Below are 20,197 nucleotides of genomic sequence, written 5' to 3' on the forward strand. Positions count from 1 at the left end.
GATTTCAGAACCTGCCGGGCCTTTCTCTCCCAGTGCTCCCTCGTTTTTGAGCTGCAGCCTTCTACGTTCCCCTCGGACCATTCAAAGATAGTGTACATTATTACACATTATTATGTCCGGGAGGGCACTCGCCTGGGCCACAGCGGTGTGGGAGCAACAATCCGCCGTCTGCCTCAGTCTGGAGGTATTCATGACGGAGGTGAGAAGGGTTTTTGAGGCTCCGGTGTCCGGGAGAGAGGCTGCCCGGAAGTTACTCCAGCTTCGGCAGGACTCCCTCAGTGTGGCAGACTATGCGGTGGATTTCCGCACGCTAGCAGCGGAGAGTGCCTGGAACCAGGAAGCGCTGTTCGACACGTTCCTGCACGGATTATCGGAGGAAGTAAAGGACGAGCTTGCAGCCCGGGAACTACTAATGGATCTCGACTCACTCATCGCTTTAACCATTAGGATCGATCGGCGGCTACGGGAACGTAGGAGGGAGACGAGGTCTGATTGTGGTCCCAATCGCTCACTCAAGGATCCCACCTTGCATCTGATGAACTCCGGAATTCTCCGGCGACTTCGTCTCCGAGAGGATCCAAGCTTACCCGAGTTCCTCCAAGAGCCTCCGAAGCCTGCCGATTTGTCTCTTCCCTAGCTGATGCAGCTCAGCAGGGCTTGGCTGTCTCCAGGCAAACGCATATGCAGACTTAACACTCAGAATCGTCTGTATTGCGGTACTACTGTCATTATGTGTCTACTTGTCCCTTTAAGAGACCTAGCTCATTGGTAGGACACCGGAGGATAATTTTCTTAAGGATAATTTTGCTTCTTCTTCTACTCGCTCCCCTCTCCATGCCACCCTGCTGTGGGGCGACCAGTCCAAGTCTCTCTAGATACTCATTGACTCGAGGGCCGATATGAGTCTTATGGATGTTACCCTGGCGTCCGAGCTGGTCATCACTACTCAACCCCTCTCCATTCCCATGGATGTTAGAGCATTGGACAGGCGCTCTAGGCCGGGTCACCCACCATACCACCCCCATCAACCTACGAGTGTCGGGGAACCACAACGGGACCATCCAATTCCTGCTAATTGAGGCCTGTGGTATTGGGATTCTCTTGGCTCCAGCGACACAATCCCTCGATTGACTGGTCTACTGGTGCCATCGTGGGCTGGATCCCATTCTGCCATGCCCATTGCCTGAAATCAGATCTGCCTGCCCCGGGATGTCTTCCTGGGGGCTTGGAAATTTCCCTGAACCTCTCCGCCATTCCCACGGAGTATCAGGACCTCCGGGAGGGGTTCTGTAAGGCCCGGGCCACTTCACCTCCAAAACACCGACTGGTACCCAAGGAAGTTAAGCCGGTTGCGCTGACACACCGCTATAGCCCGGAAGCTACTCCCCCGGAAGCCGAGACCTTTCCCCCTGCTCCAAAATCAATATCCCCTCTGCTGTTTGTCCTCTGTTGCCCCGTACCTCCGTATACGTCCTACTTTTCATGTGTCTAGATCTAAACCCATGTCTCACAGCCCTTTGTCTCCTGTTTCCAGGCCCACCCCTCTCCCCCGTCTCATGGACGGCCAAACGGCGTACAGGGTGAGACGTCTCCTGAAGATTCGACCTCGGGGCAGATTCCAGTACCTGGTTAACTGCGAGGGTTATGGCCCGGAGGAGAGGTGCTATGTCTCCGCTAGGGACATTCTGGCCTCATCTCGGAATTCCAATGCCGACACCCCGCTCAACCAGGAATGCGTCCAGGTAGGATGCCAGGTGGCATCCCTAGAGGGGGTGGGGGGTAAATGTCATGCCCTGATCTGTTTCACCTGTTCTTGTGTTTGTGTCCACCCCCATCCAGGTGTTGCCCATCTTCCCCACTTATCCCCTCTGTATTTATACCTGTGTTTTCAGTCTGTCTGTGCCAGTTTGTCTTGTTTGTTAAGTCAACCAGCGTTTTGTTTCTCAGCTCCTGCTTTTCCACAGTCTCTCTTTTCTCACCCTCCTGGTTTTGACCATTGCCTGCCCTGTTGTTGTAATAAATATTGTTACTTCAACACAGGATTTCTGCATAAATTTGACATGATCTTCATCTAAGTCACAACAACGGACAAACTCAGTGTGCTTAAACTAATAACACAAATTATTGTATTTTTATTGTCTATATTGAATACATCATTTAAACATTCACAGTGTAGGTTGAAAAAAATGTGAACCCCTAGGCTAATGACTTCTCCAAAAGCTAATTGGAGTCGAGTCAACTAACCTGGAGCCAAATCAATGAGACGAGATTGGAGATTTTGGTTAGAGCTGCCCTACCCCATAAAAAACACTCATCAAATGTGAGTTTGCTATTCACAAGAAGCATTGCCTAAAGTGAACCATGCCTCGACGAAGAGATCTCATAAAATTAAGGATTAAGAATTGTTGCCTTGCATAAAGCTGGAAAGGGTTACAAAAGTATCTCTAAAAGAAAGTCCACGGTAAGACAAATTGTCTATAAATTGAGAAATTTCAGCACTGTTGCTACTCTCCCTAGGAGTGACCGTCCTGCAAAGATGACTGCAAGAGCACAGCGCAGAATGCTAAATGAGGTTAAGAAGAATCCTAGCGTGTTAGCTAAAGACTTAATGAAATCTCTGGAAGATGCTAACATCTCGGTTGAAGAGTCCACAATACATAAAACACTAAAGAATAATGGTGTTCATGGGAGGACACCACGGAAGAAGCCACTGCTGTCCCCCCAAAATATTTTCAGGTCTCTCCAGAAATGTTTGATTAGGGTCTTTGTCCTAAGCGCTCTGAGGTCCTGAGCGCTCTGGAGCAGGTTTTCATCAAGGATTTCTCTATACTTTGCTCCGTTCATCTTTCCCTCGATCCTGACCAGTCTCCCAGTCCCTGCCGCTGAAAAACTTCCCCACAGCATGATGCTGCCACCACCATGCTTCACCGTAGGGATGGTGCCAGGTTTCCTCCAGTCATGATGATTGGCTTTCAGGCCAAAGAATTCAGTCTTGGTTTCATCAGACCAGAGAATCTTGTTTCTCATGGTCTGAGTCCTTTAGGAGCTCTGTGACCATCGGGTTCTTAGCCACCTCCCTGACCAAGGCCCTTCTCCCTGATTGCTCAGTTTGGCCATGCAGCCAGCTCTAGGAAGAGTCTTGGTGGTTCCAAAGTTCTTCCATTTAAGAATGATGGAGGCCACTGTGTTCTTGGGGACCTTCAATGCTGCAGAAATGTTTTGGTACCCTTCCCCAGGTCTGTGCCCTGACACAATCCTGTCCTGGAGCGCTACGGACAATTCCTTCGATCTCATGGCTTAATTTCTAAAAACCTGTTTTCACTTTGTCATTATGGGGTATTGTGTAGATTGATGAGGATTTTTTATTTATTTAATCAATTTTAGAATAAGGCTGTAACATAACAAAATGTGGAAAAAGTCAAGGGGTCTGCATACTTTTTGAACGTATTGAAGCCTGCCAGTCAGCTCTTTGCCACCCACGTGGTCCTAAAGCCAGCCTCTAATCCCGCTAAACTGCAATTGCCTTATTAAATTGGGATTGGAATGATTTTAGTAGCCTATTTTAAATTGTTGGTGTTGAGCTAGTGTATGGTGACTGCCATACTCTGACATACCCAATTTACACTCCTGGTACTCAGTGATGTGTTGTTGTTTTGAATTTGCCCCAAACATAACGCTTTGTAGGCTATTCAGGACAAAAGTTAATTTTTTGCCACATTTTTTGCATTCTTATTTTAGTGCCTTATTGCAAACAGGATGCATATTTTCTAATATTTTCATTCTGTACATGCTCCTTCTTGTCACTGTCATTTAGGTTAGTTTTGTGGAGTAATCCATCCTCAGTTTTTTTTATTGCCAAGGGTGTCGTCATTCTGTTACCAAAAACCCACATTTAAGTAGGATAATGAAAGTTCACAGAAGTAACAATTAAAAGTAGACCTACCAATGAGTTTCTTTTTCTTGATAACAAATTTGTTTATTAATTATTAAAGCTACATTATTAAGTAACTTTTTGTGAGACCCAACCAAATTCACATAGAAATGGTCAGTTATAGATCTTTCATTCTCATTAAAGGCAAGTCTAAGAAGTGGTAGGTCTGTTCTATGTGCGCTATTTCTATGCTTCCCGTTCTTAAGTTTTGTTTTTGCTTCTTTTACTTTTGGTTTTGTACACCAGCTTCAAACAGCTGAAAATTGGGTCGCGTCCATATATGCAGAACAAAAAGACTGAATGACTGGGTCGCGTCTCTGGCAACTGAACCGATAGAACGAATGACCAGCCGGCTTGGGTAGCAACCCTAGATTTGTGTCATGACTATATCTTGTGGAAAGATGAAATAGTATGAATAAATTCATCAAAATAAAGTTAATGAAAATATGTCAATCATTATTTGAATATGTTGGTAACCCGTTGTATAAAAGTGATAATGCCCTCGAAGCCGGTGTTTGAAGGATATATCCTCCAAACACCTGAGTACAGTTTAATTAACTGTATGTACAGTAGTGTACTGTATTGAACATATCTACTTGACTGTACTCTACTGTTCTATACAGTACTGAGCTCTACTTGTGAAACATTTGGTTAAAATAGATGTCTATGATTGGTTCAGATTTGGTCCGATATGGACCAATCAAATTTGGTCACACACGCACACTACTATACCTGTGATGACTTTTTGAGGACCATCAATTAATTCCCATTCAAAATCCTATGTTCCTTAACCCCTAACCCGTAAGCCTAAAATAGCCTTTTTACAAGTGAGGATTGGCAAAATGTCCTCACTTCTCTGAACTTTTGTTGGTTTACTATTCTTGTGAGAGCTTCTGGTACTCACAAGTATAGTAAAACGTGTATACACACACACTCTCGCTCTCTCTCCGGGTTGAAGAGTTGACACTCAGTTAAATGTATGTAAAGCTGGCAGCAGGCTCCCGCAGTGTAATTGATGGAAGATTCAGGGCCACAGACCTTTTCAAAACAGCCTCTTTATCAAGTGAGTGACTTACACCGATCACAAAAGCATACGTGGAAGGTTAAGCTGAAAGAAGCTAACATTACTTTTTCACATTGCAACAGACAGTTTCTTGTAAAGATCTTGAAAACACACCATTGTAGTGTCTTTGTGGCTGACGGGCTGTGTGTATAACCCTTATTATACAGACAAGAATGTAGCAGGGCCTTCTCTTTACTGGATGTCAGGGCTCTGCTCGATAAAGTGCCCTCCAGTTCCACTTCCCCTAGTTGTCCTCTCAAGTGCTTTATCAATCCTTGCAACATATATACAATGCTGAGTTCATCGCTCAACACCAACCACATGTCAACAGAATGCATTTGCGAAGCCTTGGCAGTAGAATTGGGTTCCATGCTGATCCCTTTTCTCTTTCTCACTACAGTCATAGTTGACACAATAGCAGAAAAATAATGTAGAATAGACTGATTCAAGCAATGCTGTCACCATAGTAAAATAGGACCAGATTAAAGAGGTCAAGATAATTCCACATAACTTCACAGAAACATTAGAAGAGGAGAGCACAATGAGCTGTTTACTACATTTAGAGCAGAATGGTTGTCTCCAACAGCCCTTAGCTGACTTGGACAGAGAAGGCTGGGTAGCTGGGGAAGTTCGGTTGGAAAGGGGGCCACAATAGTGAGCAGCACAGTATGGGGCTTTGAGCAGGCTCTGTTTTTGGGAAGTGGGGGGTGCATTTGCCTTTCCCCCCGATCCCCTTAGCACTTCGCTGAGCCCTTAACGCGGCCCTGACGCCTCACTGGCAGAAGCCACGCTGCCCCACATCTGGAGCCAATTACCCAGGAGGGGCTTTGACATAGCCCCCCACCCTCCCACACTGGATGGCCCAGTCTCACACACACATTCCTCTGCTTTTCACAACATTCTCTCACTCGCTCTCATTTTTCCCTTCGTTCCCTTCCTCTAAGTCTCTCTGTCTCCCAGTCTATATTTCTATATCCTGTCTTCTCTCACCCCCTAACTTATCTTTTTACATCTACCATGGTACTGTTCACACACAATCTGCTTGTCTCTCCATATTAAACTTGAAATAGGAAAAACAGAACTCACTCTCTGTCCCTACTCCAAAAAGGGTGAAAGTAGTGGTAAAGTGAGCTAGTGAGGTCTCATGCACCCTGACTGGCACAAACTTTCTCTTTCTCGCTGTCTCTATCTCTCCATGCCTTTTTCCCTTGCCCTCAACCTGTACCAATTAAGGTGTCACGTTTCCCACCGACAGAGTGCTGGTATGAAATATGGACGTGTGAATAAAAGGGACACTTAGCACCAAATCAGCTTTTACGACTGTGATTTATGGCCTGCTGGTTCTCCCCTCATTTCATCTAAAGGACTGCTGTTTTTATTTTGCTGGGGGAGAGGTAAACTGAGGGGCTCAAAAGCTAGTGGAGGGCAAACATACATTGACTTAGTTCTGCAAAGAATAAATAGTACGTTCTCACAATAACAAATAAGTGGTTACTGTCATTCAAAACTGACCTGCCCCAAATTGCATTCAACCATCTTGGCTTATTGTTTTGCAATTGTTTGGCATAATGCCACTGGTAATGATGACACATACAGCTGACAGATCTCTTTTGAAGGGTTCACTCTGGTTTATCATGTACCTTTGATATCTCTGTTTATAGCCCTGTGAGGACAGTGAGTAGGAACGAAATATACTGGTGGATTACACATAATCAGCTCATTTGGCCTAGTTCAGTATTCAGTGTGCAGGAGTCTCTAGTTGTACCCAACCTGAAGGGGGCGAGAGGTCCAAAATAGCATTAGGTGAGGGGGATAGTGTTGGGGTACTGCCCCTGTGAGGGATGGAGGTAATTGGGTTGGGCCTGAGGGGGGTGATGGGGAGGGGGTTGATGTGGGAGGCATGGTGTTTGTATACTAGCCACATGGGCCTTCCCTTACCGGGGTCACACACAGAGGGCTGGGAATGGAGCTCACCATACCTGGCCCATATTACCCATATTCCCTGTTGTCCCATTTGGCACCAATGCTATGGTTCATTAGCTGCAGCTATAGAGTGTACCTGGGCAGGGAGCCAGAGAATAGAGCTGTCCAGGGTTACAGAAGCATAAATCGTAATGTGGACGGTGAAGGGAATGTGGAATCACTACAGGTGGCAGTTACTTTAGTCGTACCATTGAATACCCCGGACTGTTACAGCCTGGTCGAGGTAGCTGCTTCTGTGTTAATGTGTACAAGAACGTTAACATGCAATTTTAGAGTTTACACCAGAGGTGTGTCCTTGCAAAGAAATGCGTGATTATATGTATGAGAAAGTGTGGTCATGTGTGTTTGTGGAGTACACACCAGAACACGCGTTTGAGTCCAGATGTGTGTGATCATAACTCTTGATTTGGGCATGGCAACAGCTGTAGGGAGGAGAGTATAAAAATGGGTGAAAAACGGGAGAGAGTTGGAGAAATAGAGAGATGGGGACAGTTGGGAAAACAGAGAGACCAAACAAATCACCCTCCATGATCGTATAAACGCCAGCCAGTGAAACGACTGCTGTGGAGGAAAATGTCTGCGGTAGCCTAAGAAACAATTACCACTGTCAAGATGAGGAAGTAGGGCATGTAAAAGTAAAAATGGAATGATGGAAAAAAACTAAAGATTGATGATGTATGAAGGAGGAAGATGGCTATCAAATTAACTTTCTTGAGTTCAACAGCAGTCTCAGCCTGCACTCTGCTGGACTGTATGGTGTAATGCTCCACAAAACTGGCAATGAAAACCAATGTACAGTATTCCTTGGGAATATTCAAAGTGAGGAATGGTTACTCACAGACCATGGATGATGGATCAATTGAATGTGTTTTTACTGGTAATGAAAGTTGTCTCAGGAGGTTGTCTTAGACCACTTTGATGTATTACTGGCACGTTTGTCTTGGAATTCTATTGTATGAGGTCAAATCCCTGTCAGTAATGACTCCATGTCTGACTGAACACACTGACATACACATACATCTGTAGTATTCAGGTTAGTCATTCTGGGGTGATAATTGTGAAAAACATATGAAACCACACTATCCTATCTGTCACTTTTATTTCATCACTGTCTTCTTTTTATAAGGGCAGGTAAAAGCTGTTGTTTATAAGACAGGCTCTATCCCTGAGATGTGTAAGAGCCGTGTTAAAAGCTTTGTTTTTTAAGACCATCTCTGTTCCCTGGGATGTGGCCCCTTCATTGGAAGCAGCTGGAAGAGAGAGATGTGGGGAGGTGACGTTTGGCAGAGAAGGCTGAGAAGTCAAGTCTAACACTAATAACGGCCAGACTTTGATCGTGAGAGAGTGAAATATTTACTGACCTCAAAGATTGACAGTGTGGCACCGAATATGAAGTTTTTTTGCCACAAAGATTGGGGTCAAGGGAGTTTGGAAATGAGGGCAGACAGAGGAAGATATTCAGAGACAGAAAGGTTAAGACTGGAGGGGAGTTGGAACTAACCCATGAGTTAAGGTCATCATTAGCGCTTGCTGGTTACTTTCATAGGTCCTCTGAAGCTCTCTTTCAGAAGAAAACTCTTGCCTTTAATTTCCTCCTTTTTGATTCTGGTGTTATTAGCATTCAGCATAAATCAACTCCACAGCACCCATCCTTACAACTCAGATTAAAAGCCCACTTGTTTCTACCATGTCTTGCAGCTCATGGCTATGTGCCTTTAAATGCATCTTCACAGCTGTGCCAGGTGAGACCTCTGGAGGCTAAATAGCTGTAGTCACACTTTATGTATATCACAAGGGGGTGCTATTTCCTTATCTGCCGAGGACAGGGGAGTCATTTCGATCGCCTACCCCCATGCTCTGAGGCAACCCTAAGCACTGCAAGTGCACTACGGTAGTTACAGTCTTAATGCTACTTTTTCACATGATTATATCAATCCTTGATAATAACCGGTGAGACTAATATTGACAAGACCTTTTACAGTTAGTTGTAGCATGCCGATTAGTCAGAACAAAATGTAAACAAGTGCATTGAGAAAGAGATAACTCTATAGAAAGCATTATCGTGCATGGTCGCTACTTCCTTTTTACGGAACTTGCCTTGTGCTTCCTTGAAGTAGACCTAGGTCGTTATCAGAACGTGCGCGCTTTCTGTATAGCCTACCTCAGCAGTGTTGTTTTGGGAGGCAAGGTCACGCGCGCTGGTCCAGGGAACCGCTCACGACCGAGGGTCAAGCGTACGGTGCGAACGCGTCACCTGCAAAGGCCTATTGACGAGCAATGTCTTCGAATTGCTCTAAGACGCAACATTGGACTCCAATTCACAGTCAAAGATATTGATTTATATTATTTTGAAATTAGGTTAGTATGTAGGGATGCTTTACATACCTAACGCAATAGCGTAGTTTTAATTTGAGTTTGTCTTTTTTATTTTATTTTTTTACTTTGAATTTGTATACGTTTTTTTTTTCTTTCTTTAGAGGAACAATATGAAGTTCAACGGGTATCTGAAGCTTAGAATTGGTGAGGCGTTGGACCTCAAACCAACTACTTTTTCTCTTCGCCACTCTGTAATGTTCAACAAAACGGCTCCCACTCTAGACCCTTACCTTGTAATAAAGGTGGACGAGTACAAAATTGGACAAACACATACAAAACAGAAAACCAACATGCCAACTTACAACGAAGAGTTTTGCCTCAATGTCAACGACGGCAAGCATATAGAGTTGGCTGTATTTCATGATGCACCCATAGGGTATGACGACTTTGTTGCCAACTGCATTATTCAATTTGAGGACCTGATCAAAACCTCGAACACAGAAGAGACTTTTGAAGGATGGGTGAGTAGCTTTAAAGCGGCAATCATTAGTTAAAACAGTAATAAAGCCGACTCCCTGCCCTGTTCCTATAAAAAGCTGAGAGATGTAGCTGGAGAAATGTAACTACTAGCAAATTATTTTTTTTACAACAAAACCAAACGCACCATTTTCACATTTGTTCGGAGGGTGGTGAAAATGATGAATACGAAGTTGAACGTTTTGGAAATAACCCTTTATCCCTGGGCACTGTGATGATGAATAGGGACTGATGTGGCTGTCATGACACAATTGTATCTACTTGGCAATTCACTCAAATAGCCTTTATGATAAAGCAGAATGAATATAGCTAGACTGTCAGTAAAAAATACCCTGATCATATTTTCCTTTACCTCTCTGAAAAGTTCCCTTGGAGAACTTTTGGGGAATTTGCATATACACATTCCATACTGTACTGTTTGGTGATAAACAAATGCCAAGGGCCAGAGGTAAGGGAGTAGCCACTTCTAAATACATCCCCATCAGTAGTGCTACTTGTAGACCTGAGATGCATAGTTTACACTCATTTTGTCATTCCCTTTCCAGTCCTTTCTTTACAGGGCAAGAGCCGATAGTGTCCTTTCCCCATATGGAGCTGCTAATTATAGGCGGCATCTTAGTGAATGTCTGTGTGTTTAGCTTAAGCCTAGTCTCGAAAACCCAGACCCACATTAGTACATTATAGGAAGCAACACGTCTGTCTAGAGACTAGCTTGAGCCTGTCGAAAAGGCAGAAGCGACATCAGCAAAGGGTCATAACCACAAATGCCGTTCTAATGTGTTAATTGTGCTCCCTGCTAGCAGTATGTCAAGCATTGCATTGTAAAGTGTGCTGGAAACCACAACCAGCAGAGACTTTGCATCTAGGGTCGGTGACTTGCCTGCACAAACAAGCTGAAGTGTGATAATACCCTATCTTACTGCATCTCGTACAGCCACACAAATACAGCCACTGATAGATGTTAAAGTGACAGTATCAAAAGAATGACCTGTTTTTACTTTCTACATTTCTCTCTCTGGTTGATGTGCATTGCTTTGGGGGCTACATGGATACCTCTTAATACCATTGTAGGCTACTATTGGTTTGGATTATGTTTGTCACTGGAGAGAGTACTGCCCTCTATAACATAGTTTCACTCGTCTGGTTTACTTTTGGTCCTAGAGAAGTAAACAAATCATTTTAATAATGTGTAACCTGAACCTGTGCGAACTGGGATCGTCTGTGTGCCTTGAGATCCACCATCCTCCAGTGGCTGTCTGGGCTTCTTATTATCTCTTTAATTAGGCAAGTCATACAGTCCAATTTTTAAAATTGAACCTTTATTTAATTAGGCAAGTCAGTTAAGAACAAATTCTTATTTACAATGACAGCCAAACCCGGACGACGCTGGGCCAATTGTGCACCACCCTATGGGACTCCCAATCACGGCCAGATGTGATGAAGCCTTGATTTGAACCAGGGACTGCAGTGACACCTCTTGCACTGAGATGGAGTGCCTTAGACCGCTGCGCCACTCGGGAGCAATGGTCTGACATACTCAACCTCCTCTGTCATGGTGCCAAAAAGCTATTAAGCAATACTTCACAATGTTGGCTATGAAGCCCAGAGTCAGATGAGCTGGTGGATACCATTTTTATGTCGCCGCGTGCAGTTTGAAGGAAGTTGCTAAATAGTGTTAGCGCAAACGCTGGTTAGCATTGGCTCTTAAAACTACCTCTAACTTCCTTCATACTGGATGCAAAGACATACAAATGGTATCCATGAGTTCCTTTGACTCTGGTGAAGTATCCCTTTAACCTCTTGAAAAGTAGAATCAGAGATTTTTTTTGCAAAGCTTCCACCAGGGGCCAATCAATGAAGACCAGAGTCAGTGCAGTGGGTGTATCTGTGAGGTTTTATTGACAGAGATGTGGGCATAGCCTGCCCTCACACTTTATGACATGCACTCTTGACAGCACTTATCTGATAGATCTGAACTGTTAAACTTTCTTTTTGATTTGTTAGCTGTCTCAGATGAAGTGCTTGGGGCCCTATATGCATGACAAAGAGTAGAGACTAGAGAGTAGGGCACAGGCCTCCACACGCCAACACCACTGTTATTGCTGCTTTCCCAACAGACGCTCCAAGTCTCTCTCAATCCCATCTCATCTCCCTCGTTTTATAACCTCTGTTGGCTCAGAGCCAATAACATCACTTTCTCTTTCTTACCTGTGTTCCTCTCTAATCAGCAGGGCAATTCCACGATAACAGAATGATGCTGAGACTCACATTTCTCACTTTAAAATGTATGTCAAACAAAATACAATGATTGCAAAGTTAAACATACCATACAACTCTATGCACAAGGACTACTTTTTAACAATTTCCACTGAACATTTTACAAAATCGCATTTACCTGGAAGAACAGCACAAACTGTCATTCTGTTCCAAAATTAGCATCTGCAGTGTTTTTTTAAGTAAATGTGTTTTTGGACAATGTTAAAAGTAGTCATTGTGCTTAGAGTTGTACGGCAGGTAGCCTAGTGGTTAGAGCGTTGGGCCACTAACCAAAAGGTTGCTGTATCGAATCCCTGAGCTGACAAGGTAAAAATCTGTCATTCTGCCCCTGAACAAGGCAGCATACTGTCCCTGAACAATGACAGCATACTGTTCCCCAGTATGCTGTCATTGTAAATAACAATTTGTTCTTAACTGACTTGCCTAGTTAAATAAAATAAAAATGTCCCTTCAAAAAATGATTGCAAACTTTTAAAGTGTTACTGTGGAATTGCTCAGTACAATGTTGCATATTAAACACAAACACAGACTTTACAGAGTGTCTTAAATCTTAGGGGGGCTATTGGGACACACATACAATAACTTGACTTCTTATTTCACTGTTACACAGAACCTTGACCAGCACCATAACACTGTGTGCCTCTCCCCCCCATGTCAAAGTACAGAGGAGCAAAGAGAGAGTCTGTGTTGTGTGTCAGGACAAGCAGGCATTACAAGCAGCAGTTTGAGGTGTTAACCTAAAAAATAGCAACTCAAAATAGAAGCATGCAGTCATATGTGTCTCATCGGCCTGTGGCTCAGCCTCATGTGCCACCCACCCACTCCTCTCACACCCCACTCACATCTTCAACACTGGGGGACAGTTTCCATTAAGACCCACAACTTACACCTGTGACAACTTCAAATAGTGGCTGTGTTGAACCATTTTTCAGGTTCATCGAAATTTTGTCTCTTCTAGAAAGGGTTGGGGACTGAATACACTAGACTCAGTTTAACTCTAAATGTCTGTCAGCAGCTTCTACTCCCTGAAAAAAACACTTCCTCCATTGCTGTGTGGCTGTGGCTCAGTCAGGCAAAGTTCCTGCTTTTTAAATTTAGTGTGGTCCTGTTTGCATCAGAGCTTGATTTAGTCTGAACACTTCTGTCTTCATCTGTCTCTGGAGTCTTAACTGCATCAGCTGCTTCAGAGTACACAGACCCAGGGCTCTCGGAGAAATAGAGAGAACGGGACCTAACAGTAATGGGTGACAGTAGGCTAATAGTTTGAGGTGTGTGTGTGTGTGTGTGTGTGTGTGTGTGTGTGTGTGTGTGCGCTCAGCTGAACACAAAGGAAACATGCTTGGAGGGCGATGTCTTGTCAAGGTCAATAGTTAAGGAATGAGAGAGGTGGAATTATCATAATATTCTACACAAATATTTCTTTAAACTGTGTTCTTACTCGTAACAGTTCAGAAAGTCACCACCACACCCCTTCTTTAACTACATTTAAATGTTAAAACCTATTATTCTATTTGTATACCCTTCCCCACCTATTATTCTATTTGTGTACCCTTCCCCATGCTTGGCTAGTACATGGTCTTGAATAACTAATTTCTTATAACCAATTAACTTAAAATCTGACTCCAGAAACGTTACTTAGTTACACAATTGAATTGCAGTATTTTTTTGCAGTATTAATTCATAAAATAATTCCGTGACATTCAAAATATAACTCTTCGATATGGATCTAACGATAGACTTCAAAATTAACCACTCAGTGTAGCATCATGCACAAGCAATAGACTTCAAAAATACATAGCAACAATTCATTGTCATTCACCATCAAGTACAAAACATACACATTCAATTACCTGTTGCAATCTTATATAAAGGTGGGCATATAGTGGTACAGAGAGGGGTCAGATGTTGAGTCTCAATTCTCTAAAATGTAACAAATACCTGCTTATGCCCGTCAATGACAGAAATAGAATGTTGGCATATTGTTTTCATTTCTATGGTATCCAGCTTCTCCTGGTGAATGACAGATGGCAACATGGTTCAATCTGCTTTGTGTCATTGTTGAGAGCAGCGACGTCTTCAATCTCCATGACAACCAAATGAAATCAGCAGGCAACAACATTTGTTATAACACTTGGGCTACAGTCAGCAAAGATGAGAAGCTGAACCAATAGTTCCAATCTGTGTGTGATGTAAATTGCTGTGCAACATGCTTTACCAGACTGCCTTATAACTCAAATTCCAAATTCTCACCTGATGACCTGATCGCCCTCTCCCTGTGCCTCAACATGGGCGGTGCTTTCCCTCTTTCTACTGACTGTCTCTGACCCCTGCCATGACAACCAAATGAAATCAGAATGAAGGCAGCAACTGTTTTGTTATAGCATTGGGCTACAGTAAGAAAAGATGAGGAATTGAACTTATAGTGCCTTCCTTATAACTCAAATTCTCACCTGATAACCTGTTTGTCCTCTCCCTGCCTCAACATGGGCAGTACACTCTCACTCTCTCTATTGCCTGTCTTTGAACCCTCCCATAATCATATGATCAAATACCATTATCATATGAAAAAAAATGTCTGGCCATAACAATGATGGGTTAGCTTATTAACATAAATTAGATTCTGCTTTTATTAGCTAAATTATTTTCTTTACTGTTTGGCAATAGGTATAGCTAGCTAGCTGACAACATAGTCCCAGTCTATTATGAATTGTACAGTGTACTGTAGTTGGCTAGCTAGCTATGTAGCCATTAATTAATTTGGTACCTCCATTAAGGGCACTAAATACTTTTTCACTAGGGTGAACAGTGACTAAGTGCTGCTCATCTGGAACTGCAGTTGAAAAGGGGAAGATACTGTGCTAGCGAGCTAAAATAGCCAACCTAGCATTGCATCACTCACTATAAAACTATTTTTACACAATTATCTCATCCCCAATAAATAGTTCACTAGTTACACAGGAACATAGGAATAGATTTATGAAATGTTCATTAACTTTTACTTGTTTTAAAATGTCAAAACATTCATACATTGGATTGCTCGTGAATATAACTACCCAGGGCTCAAAAATATTTTTTTTCGTCACCAGGACAGAATCCTCCCAAAGTGCAACTTTTAACATCCCGAACTGTAGATGACCATCCCACATTAAAATACACTATACATACAAAAGTATGTGGACAGCCCTTCAAATGAGTGGATTCAGCTATTTCAGCCACACCCGTTGCTGACAGGTTTATAAAATCGAGCACACAGCCATGCAATCTCCATAAACAAGCATTGGCAGTAGAGCTGCCCCGGTGAACTGTAAGTGCTGTTATTGTGAAGTGGAAATGTCTAGGAGCAACAACGGCTTAGCCGCAAAGTGGTAAGCCATACAGGCTCACAGAATGGGACAGCTGAGTGCTGAAGCACGTAGTGAGTAAACATCGCCTGTCCTCGGTTGCAACACTCACTAGAAAGTTCCAAACTGCCTCTGGAAGCAACTTCAGCAACATAACTGTTCGTTGTGTGCTTCATGAAATGGGTTTCCATGGCCAAGCAGCCGCACACAAGCCTAGATCACCATGCGCAATGCCAAGCGTCGGCTGGAGTGGTGTAAAGCTCGCTGCCGTTGGGCTCTGGAGCCATGGAAACGTGTTCTCTGGAGTGATGAATCACACTTCACCATCTGGCAGTCCGACGGACGAATCTGCGTTTGGCGAATGCCTGGAGAACGCTACCTGCCTGAATGTGTAGTGCCAACTGTAAAGTTTGGTGGAGGAATAATGGTCTCGGGATTTTTTTCATGGTTTGGGCTAGGCCCCTCAGTTCCAGTGAAGGGAAATCTTAACGCTACAGCATACAATGACATTCTAGATGATTCTGTGTTTCCAACTTTGTGGCAACAGTTTGGGGAAGACCCTTTCCTGTTTCAGCATAATGCCCCCATGCGCAAAGCGATGTCCATTTAGAAATGGTTTGTTGAGATCGGTGTGGAAGAACTTGACTGGCCTGCAAAAAGCCCTGATCTCAACCCCCATTTTATTTATTTATTTTACCAGGTAAATTGACTGAGAACACATTCTTATTTACAGCAACGACCTGGGGGATGAATGAGCCAATTGTAAGCTGGGGATGATTAGATGGCCAGATTGGGAATTTAGCCAGGACACCGGGGTTAACACCCCTACTCTTACGATAAGTGCAAGGGGATCTTTAATGACCTCAGAGAGTCAGGACACCCGTTTAACGTCCCATCCGAAAGACAGCACCCTACACACCTTTGGGACAAAACTGACAAAATAAAAGAAACACTTGAGTAAATGAGGGATACAAAGTATATTGAAATCAGGTACTTCCACACAGGTATAGTTCCTGAGTTAATTAAGCAACTAACATCCCATCATGCGTAGGGTCATGTAAGATATAATAATGCCCAGTTGCCCATAATTTTGGCTACCATGGCTAGAATAAGTAATCTCATGGGGTTTAAAGGGTGTGTGTGTGTGTGTGTGTGTGTGTGTGTGTGTGTGTGTGTGTGTGTGTGTGTGTGTGTGTGTGTGTGTGTGTGTGTGTGTGAGTCAGTCAGTCAGTCACCAGATCTCAAACCAATTGAAGACTTATGGAAGATTCTGGAGTTGCGTCTGAGACAGCGTTTCCCACCACCATCAACAAAACAACAAATTATGGAATTTCTCCTTGAAGACTGGTGTTGCATCCCTTAAATAGAGTTCCAGACACTTGTAGAATCTATGCCAAGGCGAATTGAAGCTGTTCTGTCGGCTCGTTGTGGCCCAACGCACTAAGGCACTTTATGTTGGTGTTTCCTTTATTTTGGCAGTTACGTGTAGATAAATAATTAGCCTACATCTCGAAGTGTAGCCTAAATGATATGTCCACACTGATGCTGACATGAGGGAGGCGCCAGAAAATATAGCCAAACTTTTAATTACATAAATATAGGCTAAATGCCACTCATGTTTGACAAATATGATGAAGGATAATTAACATTAACATCTAAAGGCTTGATTCTGTTGACATACTCGAGGCATGGTTTGTTCAGATCAAATGGGTGTGTTCCCGCTAATTGTGTTCCCACTAATTGCATTTTGGAACATTCGCATGTAGCCTATACTGCCGTATGCGCGTTGCTGTGCTTACTCGGAACGGGCCGGCTGCCTCTGGGGACCAGGCGCAACCAAAAGCATATTTGGCGGTGGGGGGATCCAATCATAAAATGAGGAATGAGGAACATAAAGCCAGTAGCTGCCTGGCACTTTACAGTGGGGACATGTTTTCCAATCAATCAAACTTATCATGGTAAGATATTAACGGGGGTCAAATTGACCTGTTTCTAATATTGGGGCAGTCATGACTCCCCGTCCCCATGACCCCGGCAAGTTACTCACCTGGCTGTAAGTAACCTCAGTTTCCATTTTAGTGGTTTGTGCATGGCCTCCGCAGCACTGTGGAGCTCCTTCAGGTTTCTCACTGTGGGCCTAATACAAACCTTTCGGTCTCCGTCAGTCTCATTATGTCTATTATCTGTCTATGTGTGTAGGTCTTCTTTATACTTACAGTGCATTCAGAAAGTATTCAGACCCCTTGACTTTTTCCACATTTTATTATGTTACAGCCTTTTTCTAAAATTGATTTTTGTCATCAAGCTACACAACCTCATGTTGACAAGGCAAAAACTTTTTTTTTTGGCAAATGTATGAAAAATAAGAACTTAAATATTACATTTACATAAGTATTCAGACCCTGTACTTTGTCTAAGCAACTTTGGCAGCGATTACAGCCTCGAGTCTTCTTGGGTATGATGCTACAAGCTTGGCACACCTGTATTTGGGGAGTTTATCCCATTATTCTCTGCAGATCCTCAAGCGATGTCAAGTCGCATGGGGAGCGTTGCTGCACAGCTATATTCCGGTCTCTCCAGAGATATTGATCGGGTTCAAGTCCGTCTCTGGCTGGGCCTCTCAAGGACATTCAGAGACTTGTCCCGAAGCCACTCATGCGTTGTCTTGGCTGTGTGCTTACTGTTATCCTGTTGGAAGGTGAACCTTTGTCCAAGTCTGAGAACCTGCTCCAGAGCACTCAGGACTTCATCAAAGATCTCTCTGTTCTTTGCTCTGTTCATCTTTCCCTCAATCCTGACTAGTCTCCCAGTCTCTGCCGCTAAAAAATATTCCCACAGCATGATGTTGCCACCACCATGCTTCACCGTAGGGATGGTGCCAGGTTTCCTCCAGATGTGACGCTTGGCATTCAGGCCAAAGAGTTCAATCTTGGTTTCATCAGACCAGAGAATCTTGTTTCTCATGGTCTGAGAGTCCTTTAGGTGCCTTTTGGCAAACTCCCAGCGGGCTGTCCTGTGCCTTTTACTGAGTGACGTCCGTCTGGCCCTCTGCCATAAAGGCCTGATTGGTAGAGTGCTGCAGAGATGGTTGTCCTTCTGGAAGGTTCTCCCATCTCCACAGAGGAACTCTGGAGCTCTGTCAGAGTGACCATCAGGTTCTTGGTCACCTCCCTGACCAAGGCCCTTCTCCCCCGATTGCTCAGTTTGGCGGGGCAGCCAGCTCTAGGAAGAGTCTTGGTGGTTCCAAACTTCTTCCGTTTAAGAATGATGGAGGCCACCTTGTTCTTGAGGCATTTCAATGCTGCAGAAATGTTTTGGTACCTTTCCCCAGATCTGTGCCTCGACACAATCCTGTCTTGGAGCTCTACGGACAATTGCTTTGATCTCATGGCTTGGTTTTTGCTCTGACATGCATTGTCAACTGTGGGACCTTATATAGTCAGGTGTGTGCCTTACCAAATCATGTCCAATCAATTGAATTTACCACAAGTGTACTCCAATCAAGTTTTAGAAACATCTCAAGGATGATCAATGGGAACAGGATGCATCTGAACTCAATTTGGAGTTGCATAGCAAAGGGTCTGAATACTTATGTAAATAAGGTATTTCTGTTTTCGCTTTGTCATTATGGGGTATTGTGTAGCGATTGCTGAAGAAAATGTATTTAATCAATTTCAGAATAAGGCTGTAACGTAACAAAATGTGAAAAAAGTAAAGGGTTTTGAATACTTTCCGAAATCACTGTATGCCAATGTCTGTGTGAGATGGATGTTAACTTCACTGGAGCAGGGTGTCATTTTAATAGAGCTAGCTCAACCAGCTGGACCTGCTTCCAGTCTCTTCACCACATTGCTCACATTCTCCCCACATTCCATACACACTCAACCCTTCCCAACACACAGCTACATGCTACATACCGGTATGTTAAAGAAAGACCTACCGTAATTTCCGAACTATAAGCCGCAACTTTTTTCCCACGCTTTGAACCTCGCGGCTTAAACAATGACGTGGCTAATATATGGATTTTTCCCACTTTCAAATGTTTTTTTCTCCAAAAAAACACATTCTGTGACGTGCTCAGTTTTTTGGCGGCATGAAGCTTTCATTAGACCAATGAAATTGCCGAATGGGTTAAGGTCAAACAACTTTTTTGTTTACTGTTTAGATTAAATCGAGCGCTCTCAAACTTCCCATCATTCTGATTACGGTAGTCATTTTGTCACCCTCATCATGGCAAAGACACTGAGAAATGCATATGATGCAGCTTTCAAGTTGAAGGCGATTGATCTGGCAGTTGGATAAAGGAAATAGAGCTGCTGCACGGGAGCTTGGACTTAATGATGATAAGACGTTGGAAACAGCATCGTGAAGAATTGACTCAGTGCAAAGCTTACTGCAAATTTTTTATTTTTTGTTACAAGCCGTGTTTCGTTAAAGCCTGTGTAAAGTTCATTTGTTTCAATGTACCGGTAGGCACCTGCGGCTTATTTATGTTCAAAATATATATATTTTTTTAAATTCAGTGGGTGCGGCTTATATTCAGGTGCGCTCAATAGTCCGGAAATTACGGTACCTATGCAGACGTTTTTATCTCAATATCACATCATTTCTGGGTAACAATTAAGTACCCTTCTGTGATTGATTGTTTTGAATTAAATGGTAAAAAAGAAACAGAAATAGTTTCTTAGTAAAGAGCAATTTCTCAATAAATATTTTTCTAGGACTGTCTTGGAGTGGTCTGAGTGGGGA

General features: G+C 43.4%; 1 protein-coding gene across 2 annotated transcripts in view; it reads left to right on the top strand.

Moving 5' to 3' along the window:
• The first annotated feature begins 8,917 nt into the window (after positions 1-8,917).
• The window catches only part of prkcha (protein kinase C, eta, a), a 55,337-nt gene continuing 44,057 nt past the window's right edge, over positions 8,918-20,197 (top strand). Inside the window, exon 1 of one of the 2 annotated variants that reach the window (XM_014210725.2) lies at positions 8,918-9,814. In XM_014210725.2, coding sequence (XP_014066200.1) covers positions 9,464-9,814 — 351 coding nt within the window. In that variant the 5' untranslated portion in view covers positions 8,918-9,463. The remainder of the gene's footprint in view (positions 9,815-20,197) is intronic. The other variant, XM_045723509.1, reaches the window with a different exon arrangement.

Source organism: Salmo salar, chromosome ssa09 (assembly GCF_905237065.1).
Source record: "Salmo salar chromosome ssa09, Ssal_v3.1, whole genome shotgun sequence".
Classification (NCBI taxonomy): domain Eukaryota; kingdom Metazoa; phylum Chordata; class Actinopteri; order Salmoniformes; family Salmonidae; genus Salmo; species Salmo salar.